At 29.5% G+C, this 12,992-nt stretch overlaps 1 protein-coding gene across 2 annotated transcripts; it reads left to right on the top strand.

Annotated features, from left to right (window-relative positions):
* Positions 1-2,317: 2,317 nt before the first annotated feature.
* Positions 2,318-9,863, top strand: LOC100569299. 2 transcript variants are annotated; one of them, XM_008182323.3, is made up of 6 exons: positions 2,318-2,658; positions 4,942-5,042; positions 5,126-5,226; positions 6,834-7,739; positions 8,885-9,119; positions 9,668-9,863. In XM_008182323.3, exons 2-6 carry the CDS (start codon positions 4,983-4,985, stop codon positions 9,752-9,754), a joined length of 1,389 nt encoding a protein of 462 aa, XP_008180545.1. In that variant the 5' UTR covers positions 2,318-2,658; positions 4,942-4,982; the 3' UTR covers positions 9,755-9,863. The 2 variants fall into 2 exon arrangements, with proteins under 2 accessions (XP_008180545.1, XP_016657872.1); XM_016802383.2 differs by having other exon boundaries at positions 2,318-2,781.
* The last annotated feature ends 3,129 nt before the right edge of the window (positions 9,864-12,992 follow it).

Raw genomic sequence — 12,992 nt, 5'->3', positions numbered from 1 at the left:
ATCGTCAAAAATTATATTACAAAATGATTACTGTTTTTTAAAAATCGTCGGTAACAGTACGATTTTATCTATCGTCGGAAATGGCTCAACACCCTACGTGAGACTATAGTCACTGTATATAGTGGCCTTCCTGAAACTCGAAAAAAAAACGTTCGATGAACAATATATTAATTGTTTACAATACGTTTTATGGGAATACCTAAACCTGACTTCACTGACAGTTGTATTGCAGCTTTTACTTTTCCTTTCTTACGACTATCCTGCATGCTTATATAGGCGAGTGAAGTGAAACATGTGCCCAACACCCGGTCACTGTTACCAGTAATTCGGTATAAGGTACCTAATTTTTTTTTTATACGTATTGTGCGTTATTGTTAGTATTATAATATATTATATTGTACCTTTTTATTACCATAGACATCGTGTCTGGGTGGGCCAACTGCAGTATAATAATGTATAATAATAATAATATGTGTCTGATACGTTTTAGGTCGGTCTCTGCGTATATAGATCCCATCTCGGCAGACGCCACCGCTGTTTACAATACTTAATAAAGTACTATAGGTAATATAATATATTATATATTACTATAATGTGATCAGCTTCAGACAATGATTTATGTTTACATTACAACATATACAATGTAAAATGTTATAACGTGGTTACAAACAATAAGCAGATGAGTAAAAACATATTACTTATATTGTACACACAATATTGTTGGATTTTAAACGAATAAACGACGATCATTTTATCTTATGGTATTGTATAATATTGATGGACATCGAAGGGGTTAACCAATTGGTTCAGTCCCCTTAAAATTCTTTCAAGTATCAAAATAATAGCAATATTTTCCTTTATGGACTATGGACATAGAAATAAGTAAAGTAATTGGAATATAATATATTTTGAGTAAATATTTTATTATATTCGTTGTATGAATAATATTTATGTTTTGCACAAAAAAATATTGCCGATGAATCATCGTGCAAGTCACTATAAATTTATAGGAAATTCGTGTTCAATGTTTCGTATTAAGGTATTTTTAACAGAACATTTCAATGATGACGACCGAATAACTGAAGTAGGTTAATAGTAAATAAATATTATTATATACGGTACCGCCGTTATACCTTAATCTTATATCATTAATTTTACTAGGATTTTACCAAACATTATTCTCAAAATATCCAATAATTGAATTACACACGTACCTAACGTATATAAATTTCGTACAATCGTACCTTTTTTATCTGCAGTATAAATTGTATAGTAAATGATTAGAACATCGAAAATACGAGTGATATAAGTGGCGGGCCACGGGCATCAAATAAACCTAAGTGGCTGGAAAATACTTTCTTGGCGGTACAAGTAGTCAGTAACCTAGGTTCTATATTATATTATGTTACAATTTTATTTTTTAATATAAATCATAATAATATATGATATCGATAAAATAAACGCTAAATTTAGTAATCCGCATTGAACAAATAGTTCCACGTACCTACTTTCATAATAATTAATTAATATTATTTGTATGGACATTTTTTTTAATTTGTAAAATATGTGTAAATTGTATAAATAACTGTATGTACCACCATTTAGAAAACAATTTAAAATGCCGAGGGTCGATGCAATAATATGATTATATAATATTAAAATGCAATTTCATAAAAAATAAATTTATAAAAAAATAACGTTATTTTTGATATAATTGAGTGAGGAACGTGTCGCTCGCAAAAAATGTAGGTACGTGATGAAAAAGTGCTTTTAATGTATTCATAAAATGTAAAAATTTTTTTTTTTAAAAAAGAGTAGTTAACACTTTACCTTGTTAACAGCTTACACATTCGCACTCTCGTCTATAGCCTACATCAGCGGTTCCCAAACTTTTACGACCACGACACCCTTAAGAAAAAGTTCCGTGTTTCGTGGAACCTCGATATCCGTCAAACGAATATTTTATAGCAATATTATACTATAGTAACGTTTTTTCCCAAATAAAATATAAAATAATTTTCTCAATATTTACGCATACACCTGGCGGAACCCTTGAGATTATCCCACGGAACCCTTATAGGTTTCGCCGAACACACTTTGGGAATCGCTGGCCTACATAATAAATGTTGGAATGTCGCATGTAATATGATAACATTGAGCTAGTATGTCCATAAACAATAATATCATTATATTATTAATTAATAATTGATAAATGCACTGTCGCCAGTGGCGCATAAATTGTCGATCAGCAAATTCTATGGGTGCGACTGTGCGTCCGATCGTCTGTCGTAATAAAAATATAATAATATTATGTTACCTATACACACGACGACAACGATAATCCAATTAATATAATATACGGGCCGATAAGCCGTTAAACGATTATTACCGATTGGGTACAAGTCGACCATATAATATCATATCTACCATATTTGTTCAGTATTTCGGTCGCTTATAACCTACAAGTTGCAATATTGTGATCGCATATTATTCTTACACAGTTACACTGATACCACCGGCTAAGTTTTGGAAGTGCACCTTTGGACACGTGCGCGTCGTGGTCCGACGGCATTTTTTCCGCTCTTAAAAACGAAACCGATCGAAAGTGAAGCACACTTAAATCTAACCGCCACACGTCGATATTATAGATGCAACGAAGTGAGTACGAAAACGACTGTTTCGCCTACATATTATAATATTTAAGAGGACACCGTACGCTTTGTCTCCGCCGCCTTTGTGTTGTTATAGCTTTAAAACTAAAGTGAATTATCAAACTTAAAGGTAAGAATAATATACCTATAGGTATGGGTATATATATCTATTGATCATCCGATGTAGTCTTTTATGGATATTTTCATTTTAAAATCCACAATTGATTCAACTAGGTAGACCTTATAATGTAGAATATTGTAAAATGTTACAAATTTTAAAATGCTCATAACTCGTTTTAAAATTAAATTCATCAACAAAAGCTCACCACGAGCCCCGTGGATAATCAGATTATTACTTTTAAGTTTGATAATAATATGTCAATTCGCATTTCGCTCTTATATTAAAGTTAATAGCACACAATATTACGTTATTGTACGTTTGTAAGACGACGACAGGTCAGCTACAAAGACAATTTCGGTGGACCGCTCGAGATACGGGCTGGTATTATGACGCGTGCTTGGCACTTTTTTTGACCGTAGTTTTATTTTAATTTGATAATGAAAAATTGGCACAAATATTAGTAGAAAATCTATTTAATCTAATTATTAAACCATACAGTAGGTAGCAGCTGTAGTAAAATGTTAAAAGTCCTATAACTCGGTCGATGTACTTAGCGTATTATTGGCGTATGTATTGTATGTATAGAGTATAGGTATAGGTACCTACTATATAATAATACGTTAATTTCATTTTTCCAAAAAAATTCAGTTTTGTCGTAAGCATTTTCAAATTATTTTGATTTTTAAGAAAGTTATAAGTACCTATTATTACGTTTTCAAAATGTTTGGTTATTTATATAATTATTAATAAATTTCTTAAAAATGAAAATATTTCAAAACAAAAGCATCGGATAATACAGAAATAATGTTATTCTTTAAATTTTTATTAAGACTTTTAACAATTATTCACAATTCACGAATCTGGAATCATGACCATTGATTATATTGTGTAGGCCAGAAAAATATTGCACACCAACAATGTTGATGATTTCATGATCACTGATCATTGATCGAAGATCGAAAACGTGTAGTTATGCGAGTTAGTTTATTAAAAGACGTCAAATACGCGTTATTGTATCTGTTATATTTTTTTTGTAAAGATCATGAGCTATAAATTTTACCTAATATTTCACCTGTTATTGTTTTTTGAAATTCAAATTATTATTATTAAATGTATTTAATTTTTTTAAGTGCTTGTTTTTACATTTTTAGTGCATAATTTAATGTTTTTTTAAGTCTAAAAAAACTATAGTAGTAAACTATATACCGACAAAATCATTTTAGAAGCTAGTAGTTTTACAACGGTATTTATTTATTTATTTATTTTTTTTATCCAGGATACACAATTTCTACCAGAAAGAGTGCTTTGATTTCAACATATAGTATCTTATATTTTAGTAAATTGGATCAAGATGGTACTTTCAAGAGATAATTTTTCGATTTTCTGAATAGTTATTTAATACCACGGGAAAAACCACCGACAAATTACGAAAATCCGCTAAAAACATGATTTTAACTTCTAACGCTTTGTTTATCACCATAAAAATGAATAAAAAATAATAATATTATAATATTAGTTCAACTTACAGGCTATAGGTAATAAATAATAACAATATAAAATATCCAGACTGACAAACCATCTCCGGTCAGAATCATTTTTCTTATACAATGATGTCATATCATTGAATTCAAGTTTAATACAGTCCATTTACCACTGACCCACTTGTACAGCAGAGTGACATCTACTTACACGCTTAATAAATTTAAATTTGATAAATGTTGTCAAAATTGAAACTTAAAATATTTATAAAAAAAAGTTGACGCCACTGCCTACATGTGTAACACGACGGAAAAAAAAATTATACTGGACTCCAAAGTCTTAGAACTTATTACTAGGATATATCTTATATTATATGCATATATAATGGGAAAATTAACATTTCATTTTGTTAAAATATGCAGTAAAAATATAATTACATATATATATTGGTACATATATGGAGTAGAAATATAATAATATTTATAGTTAAATAGATGATTTAATATTATAATAGCTGCAAACATATTATTGTGTAGGACGATATCAGGACATGGTGTTACTGTTACCAGTTACCACTCAGAGTTCTGTGGGCATGTACTTTCATAAAGTATCATTGTCTTACTTAATATTCTAAACATGTCGTCATAAATTTAAAAAAGTATTTTTTTTTAACAAAATTATATTTTACAGTCGAGAACGTGTGATAATTTAAATCTATAAACACGTCCAAAATGTCCAAACAACTTTGTCCCGTTGATTTCGGGCAATCCGATGACAATTCAATTTGTACCGTAAGTCTACAAAATTGGGAGATATCAATAGTTTAATTTATTTTTGTATTTAAGAAACATATTTATGTTGGATTTATTTTTAGACGAACAAAAGGAAGAAACTGAGTTTATCGAAGGAGCTGTTAAGAGAATCCACGCAATTTAAACGTATGCTCATCTCACAGAATGAAAATTATGAAATCAGGTAAAATTCCTATTATAATATTATTTGGCTTCTTTAAAATCGTGAAATCGCATCAGAGTTATGTTGCCACATGTTCGTCTTCGATCGTGGATTTTCGTCGAGCTTAGGATGTTTACAAAATATCCATAATAACCAATAATATTATTATTTACGTATTAATTTATACTTTTATTTAAAATAGTCTGGAGTTCTCGATTAGTTTAAAGTAAATTATATCAATTAAGCAGCTTTATTTTGGAATTTCAAATTTGACTGTCAAGCAATATTTGTATATTCACTTATAATTAGTATATTAATAGAATAAATGTAATATTATTACAAAAGAAAACATGTCATATCTATACCTATATAATATAAATTGTATTCATTATATTTAAATATAACAACTAGCTGTAACAGATATTATACTAAGGAGGACTCCGCCCCCGACACCCACATCACACGCACAGCATAAAAATACTTCCTAAATACGGCAAAAATATTTTATAAGAAACATTTACAAAACATTTTAATCATAATATATTTTCAAAAAATATTTTTACGGGAATTAAAAATATTCCTTCAACATTTTCATGCAATTATATAGTATAATATTTCGTTATTATGAGAAGAAAATATTTATACAATATTAGGTACCTATTAGTCAAATATTCATTATTCAAGCACTTTAAAATATTCACAAAATATTATCATTTCCCAAATGTTGTGTGGGATATGTTGTCATCGCCATTCAAATGTATAGGCACAACCATAGGCGGAAATCCATTAACATTTCAGGGGGGGGGCTAACATTATTAACATAAATGTGAGTTGAGGGGCTTCGATACTACACAGCTAATAAAGGAGGGGACTTGACGGACTTTTGGAGGGGGTAAGCCCCCCCCCCCCCCCCGATCTCCACCTATGGGCACAACATAGACAACTTTCGTTCAGTAGAACCAATGTTGTTACTTGATAGCATTTGGCTTTGATTTTAATGAGATTTGACCTATAATAATTTAAAGGTAAGAACATTGTCTGTGCGACATTGCGTGACCTCTCGTTGGTGTATATTTAATACGTATAAAAACATAATAACACCAAGTCAGGTCATTCATAGAAAACGTTTTTTTTTGTTCAAATATTAGTATTTATTATTTTTTTTTAAATATTGTAGTAATTACTTTTCAAAATACTTATATTATCAAACATTTTTGGTATTTGGAAACAATTCTATGCAATTACACGTAACCCGTTACCCAACACTGCTAATCGAGTACATACCTACCTAATATAATGATTCAATATTACTTAAAAATCGTTTTATCTAAATATAAAAAATTATTACTCGATGTATATTTTATAACATAAAAAGTAGATTGTAAAAACAATATAATATATAATGATCGGAAGAAGTCAATTCGAACATTAATTTTTTCTGTCCCGCGAGCGCAATATTCGACACAAATAAGTGAAATTCAACCTTACCTCCCGTACTAAAATTAACTAAAACATTGGGCTCAAAACATTTGGTAATTTAGGGTAAAAAATGTACGCTCTTTTAAGCGGGTGGGTCTTATGCGCACGCACGACCTTTAAAAATTGAGACTGTCTTCTGTGTTTTTCAGTTTTCTCGATCCTGTCAATGGCGAACAGCTGAAACTCATGTGCACCGACACCTTGTGCACCGGGCGCGTATTGCACGCGGGTGTTCGGACGCTGCAGTCGGCGATCGACCGAGAACGGTCGCACAGACGGGAATACGTTGACGGCCTAATGCGTTACATGCGTGAGCTGAACAGGCTGGACGAGGCCAAGGAGGTGCTGCTGGAAGGCCTTGAACGGATGCGGGCCGGCGTGGACGGCACCGTTGACGCTCTCCGGGTGGACGTGGAACGAGCCCACTGCCAGTACGAGGAACGCAAGAAGCGGTTCTTCCGGTTCACCGGCGGCGCGGAAGAATCCGAATCGCAAGAGATGATCGCCACCGACCGCGGGTTCCGGTCACTGTGCTTGGACGAGGCTGTCGGCGACGTCTCGCTACCCGCAGCCGCCTGCTGGTCCTGTGACATCGACGCCGATGACGATGGTGGCTGGCTGAATGACGTCGACGCCGACGACGACGCTGACGTCGCCTTAACAATCTTCCGGCGGCTCCGGCGGGACGCCGAGGCTCGCAGTGGCGGCGACGGCTGCCGGCTGCGGATTGACGAACTGCTAACGCTCTGGCGCGCCATCAAGTCCGTGTCCGAGTATAACCGGACGCTTGAGACGATTGCGTCCGAACTCGACGAACAGACGGATTCGCTGCAGACCAGCCTGTGCAGCGCGACGGCCGCGTGCACTGCGCTGGACGCGGATCAGTCGGACAAGAAGTGCAGGGCGGTCGTGCTGGACGACTTTTGTGCGGTCACCGAACAGATCACGGCGCAGCAGATCAGGAACTTGGAGTTCGGCCGCATGCTGGCCGTCGACGAAAAGCAGATCGGCGAGGAACTTGAAAAGATCGGACAGCTGAAGGCCAAGGTTGCCAGGTGTGTAACCTACCTGCCTATATTACTTTTTACGTTTGACGTATAATATCCTACCGAGTCCCAACCAATATTTTGGTATAATATTTAATTTCTGGGCGATTAGAAACAAGTCGGATTTAGGGTATATTTTTCTATTATTCTAAACGGGAAAAAATCGCAGATCGAAAAAATAAATACGTTGTCGCGCAGAACAACTTAATACTTTCTATAAACAATTTTAAGCCCAAAAATTGATTTATTTAATAAAAACCTGTTGTCTAACTTCCAATGCTTTAAAAAATTTAATTTGACGTTCCGGTATAGACATTTTTTATTTGATAAAGGTAGAAAAACGTTGAGAAATCTTGTATTAATTTTTTTTTTTGCTTTCGCAGACCCACTAATGAATTAAAGCACAAAAAGAACAATGTAAATTGTATTAATTGTAACTTGTAACTTTTAAATAAAGTTAAAGGAAAATTTGTAACTAGTTACAAGTTACATAAGTAACTGAGTTACATAACTTACATGAGTTATATGTAACTATGATATGTCCAATCCTGGATATAGATTGTAGGAATACAACTACACAATATACAATAGTTAGTCAACATTTATAGCGTCAAAGCATTTTCTCTTTTTATCATAAATATTTTATGCAAATAACTATTACTTATTAGTGGGAAATAATAGTATACTAAGTATAGTAAATAATACTATATTTGAAGTTTAAAATATCGTAGTATCTTCCCAATATTTTGGATAATAAAACTCCTAAAAATTATGTTTTTAGTCTTAATTTAATATATTTTCACGAATAGTATAATAGTTTGAGGTGGTGCTAATAACACTCATATTAATGACAACAATTAATTAAAATTAAAATAAATTGTATACACATATTTAAATATTTAATTAACCTTTTGAATAGAAACCTAAAAAATTATAAATTTTTTTTAAGCAATTATTAGCAGCCCTCATTGGATCAAATTTTCTTAAATTAAAATTATTAATTTATATTATTTATCTAATGCTGTTTCCAATATTATATTTTAGGCTCTATAAATATAAAATATATAGTTTGATCCAAATATTTAGCGCCTGCTCAAGCACTTTACAATATTAGGCATACCTACATGCTTTTATTGTTGTAATTTTTTTTATAGGAAAAAGGAGAAAAAGCAAAAGCTTCTTGAGCAAACAGACAGTGTAAAAAGTCAACTGGAAGTGTACAAAAGTCGTTATGAAGAACTTAAGAGGAAAAGAGCTCTTCTTGACGACAATCTAAACATGACAAAACGTTCGCCTAGCAAATTAGCGAATCAATCTGAGCAACAAGGTTTTGGACAGAGAGTGAAACATTTGGAACAACTCAAAAACCAATACAACAAACTGGCTAATGTAAATTCGTTATATATTTGATATAGTTTTTGATATATATAATACTAATTTAACCAACGACATGCATTGTCTTTTGATGTAAAAACGTAGGTAATGTTGACTAATGGTGACTAATACACCATTAATTGTAATGTTGTACATATTATTTGTAATTTATTATTTAATTTAAATTAATTGTCGAAAAGCTTTATACAGCTTACCTAAAAGTTTAATTATTTCACGACAGTGTCAACCCTCATGAGTTAAAATTTATACGAGAATTTTATAATTTATTTGTCACCACAATAGTTAACTAAATATTTTGAGAAATTATACTTAAGTAATATTACTATCAATTATAATAGATTGATATTAAAACATATTTTTTTTCTTCGATATTTAAATTCATGTGTAAAATCAACAACTTTTCAACCACCCATCAACCCATGCAGAAAATGAATATTAATTTAAACAAATTAAATTTTTTTTTTTATAAACATACAATAATGCAGTCATCAATCAACATTATTATAATATAATATTACTAATGCGTTGACGTGATTTTTCAGAAAAGAGATGCATTAAAACTGAAAATTCAAAGTCAACAACAGGTGGTCAAGACACCTCGTCGGATAAATACGTTTTGCAATACTTAACCATACTATTTGCACAGTTTGTTTGATAAATGTACCGATTTTACAAATATTCTTGTATGTTTAGGCGTCTCAAAAGCTTTCTTTTCTATTAAAACCAAGCTCAGTTTAATTACAATTTTACTCGTTAACATAATATAATTTTACCTTTTTTTTTTATTTAGATTATAACATTCTATTTAATTTACTGTCCAAAGAAATTATTTTAATTTTTTAAAAATTAGTTAACTTTAGATTATAATATGAGCATAATAGATTATTAATAAAAAATTATACATCGAAGCAAAAAATGTTTATTTTAAGTTCATCTTGATAATAATACTATTACATAAACATAAACGTTTGCTTTTTGTTCCATTGTCCATAAACTATTGTTATTATCATGATTATTTTATAGTTATTATTATTAATATATATTATGCGCAAGCACATTACATATGTTACATATACTTATTATTATTACAAATTGTATAATAGTTTAAATTTACATTACAATCAATGTCTAATATAAGTTGTTAACATAATATTATGTAAACACAACAAATGAAGATCTTATAATACTTATAAATATTACTAAAAGCGCATCAAGCGCATCATATGCAAATAACAGTATTGTAAAATAATGTTGTTAAAATTCTGTTTCAATCATTACAATACAGTATAAGTCTTTCACTTAAAATGCTACAATTTAAATACTATGAAAAAAAAAAATTATATAATAATACAATTTAGACTAAAAAAAAACTGTGTAAAACGTTTAATAATACAATCACAGAGTAAACAATGTATTCCATAGCCATTGGTACACATTATTTTAATGGGGGTATTCAAAAATTATCTTAAGAATGCCTTTGTTTCGTTATAATATGTCATATTTCAATGTTATATCTGCTAAATACATATCAGGCTTAACAATTGCAATACTAATAATATAACTACTATATAGATGAAAATGTAGGTATAATATATAAATATTTTATTTGACATTCATATTATGACAAAGTTAAATATAAACCAATGTTGTACCTAAACATATAATGTTATTTTGTTACTGTTTAAAAGTAAGCAACAAATCTCAAATGTTTATGTATACTAAATTAAAACAAATCAACCAATTTGTAAAATTATTTCAATCTTACACGCACCAAAAAATTAAATAAATAAATCATCAGATGCAATTTATGCATTATAGGTAAAAGGCATCAATTACATTAACTTGTATCATTTGTAATAGTAATAATAATAATAATAATAATAATAATAAACATAAATGTTTATAATATACTACAGTGATAATTTATTAAAATTTGTTTTTAATTGCTTTCTAACTAATTTTTTTAAGCTTAAGATAAAAATATTTATTGAGCTTATTTTAATAACAATTGATGAATTCATTGATATATTATACCACTTGAATTCAGAGGCATAACTTTAATTTTTCTATTTTATAAAAAGTATAGCAATGCAAAATACATTAATAGGACATTTGCTCCCAGTAACAGCTGTTTAAAGCTTATTTTGTATTTAGTTACACTTAAGTTATAATATACATATTTACTTACAATTATTTGATTTAGATACTTATTGGTAAGTTAGTTTTTAAATTAATGATAATCGCCAAATTTTTTAAGAAAATATTAATACAGTGTATTAATTTAAATTAAGTTTTTTAGTTTGATGGCTGGTAGGTGGGTAGGAAGAAGTAAAATATTTTATTATGGGTTATTGGGTGAGAGCAAAAAGTCCTAAATTCAGATAATTATTAGATAATATTTATTCAGATAAAATTATTGTTTTTGTTAAATATGATAGTTGTTATGCTAAAAAATTTAATATTAAAAAATAAAGCTTTATGATTTTGTGTGTTTTGTACTATGTATAGAATAGTTTAGGAACAGTGTGCAATATTAACTATTAGGATTTACTTGATAAATGGAAATAACATTATACATTATTTTCAGACTTGTTGGAAGAAAATATTAGTTTTAATTAAAACTGATTTTTATAATCAAACATTTTTTATATCACAACATTAAAACGTTTGGTCGAATTATTATAGTAAGTAGTGCAATATAACATCATAAAGGTGGTTTTGCAAAAAATGAAATTACAATTTTTTTCTTGCGTGTATTACGATTCCCATTCGAGGTATCCAAGGAGTTTATCACTACTCTTTAGACCAGTAAAATATAATTTCAAATTACATAAATAATTTAGTGTAGTATTTGATTGAGCAATTAATTTACCATTTCGTTGTTTAATATAAATACAAAAAACTATATATTCAAATATAAAACGTATTATGTTACATTACAATAATTTATTGCTTCAGTTTACTCATATTTCTATAACGAAAAAAAAAGCCAACAAACACAAAATTTTAGAAAAAGAACAATAAAATAATAAGTGTTAAATTATTAATTCGGGATATTAACCAGATGAGTTCAGCATTACAAAAGTTTCAAGTAATACAATTATTAAATTTGCAAACTAGATATGTAAATTTAAATCTTTTATCAGTAAATTACATTTGAAATAATTAAATAGACTAAACTGATAAAATGAATACATTTAATTCCTTTAACATTTTATTGTAAAACTAATTGTTTGAGAGTTACCTAATTGCAGACTTGTAAAGAATACTTTTATTTTGTATTCGGAATACATATTTGAATAAATGAGAACTAAGGTATTCAGAATACATACTATTAGAATACTTTTTTTCACAACTTATTTTTGTCAGTTTTGAATGGTTGGTAATTAACATTTGTTAATTAATAATTAAAAATACATTGTAATCAAAAGTTATTTATACATTTTGACCACATATAAAAATAATCATATCATGGGCCAGTATTATATTTCATTCAAAGAATAAAATTAATGTTCATGATAAAACTATTTTTCTGGATCAGAAAAAAGTATTTTTTTAATGAATAAAAAATACAAATAAAATATTCGGAATATGTATTTGAATACTTTAAAAAAAAAGTATTTAAAATAGTATTCGAATACAAAAAAAGTATTAAAATACTTTTATTCTAATACTTTACAAGACTGCCTAATTGAGAAAATTAGGTATGGAGGTATTATAGCAAGAGGATCTGTGATTTTTATCAGTTTCCCTATTACAGCTAACACGGGAAATCAGCATGGCCCACAAATATGTGTGACATAATATTTTGTATTGTTGGACTTTAGTTGATCTTTATGGTATTTCATTTTTATTATTTCAGTATAA

The sequence above is a fragment of the Acyrthosiphon pisum genome, chromosome X (genome assembly GCF_005508785.2).
Source record: "Acyrthosiphon pisum isolate AL4f chromosome X, pea_aphid_22Mar2018_4r6ur, whole genome shotgun sequence".
NCBI classification, from domain to species: Eukaryota; Metazoa; Arthropoda; class Insecta; order Hemiptera; family Aphididae; genus Acyrthosiphon; species Acyrthosiphon pisum.
The sequence above is the reverse complement of the archived record's forward strand: the minus strand, read 5'-3'. Positions and strand labels throughout refer to the sequence as shown.

Coding starts and splice junctions, on each gene's coding strand:
- LOC100569299 (XM_008182323.3), top strand. CDS start 4,983: ATGTCCAAACAACTTTGTCCCGTTGATTTCGGGCAATCCGATGACAAT. Junction 5,043..5,125: donor ATGACAATTCAATTTGTACC/GTAAGTCTACAA, acceptor ATTTATTTTTAG/ACGAACAAAAGGAAGAAACT. Junction 7,740..8,884: donor CTGAAGGCCAAGGTTGCCAG/GTGTGTAACCTA, acceptor TTTTTTTTATAG/GAAAAAGGAGAAAAAGCAAA.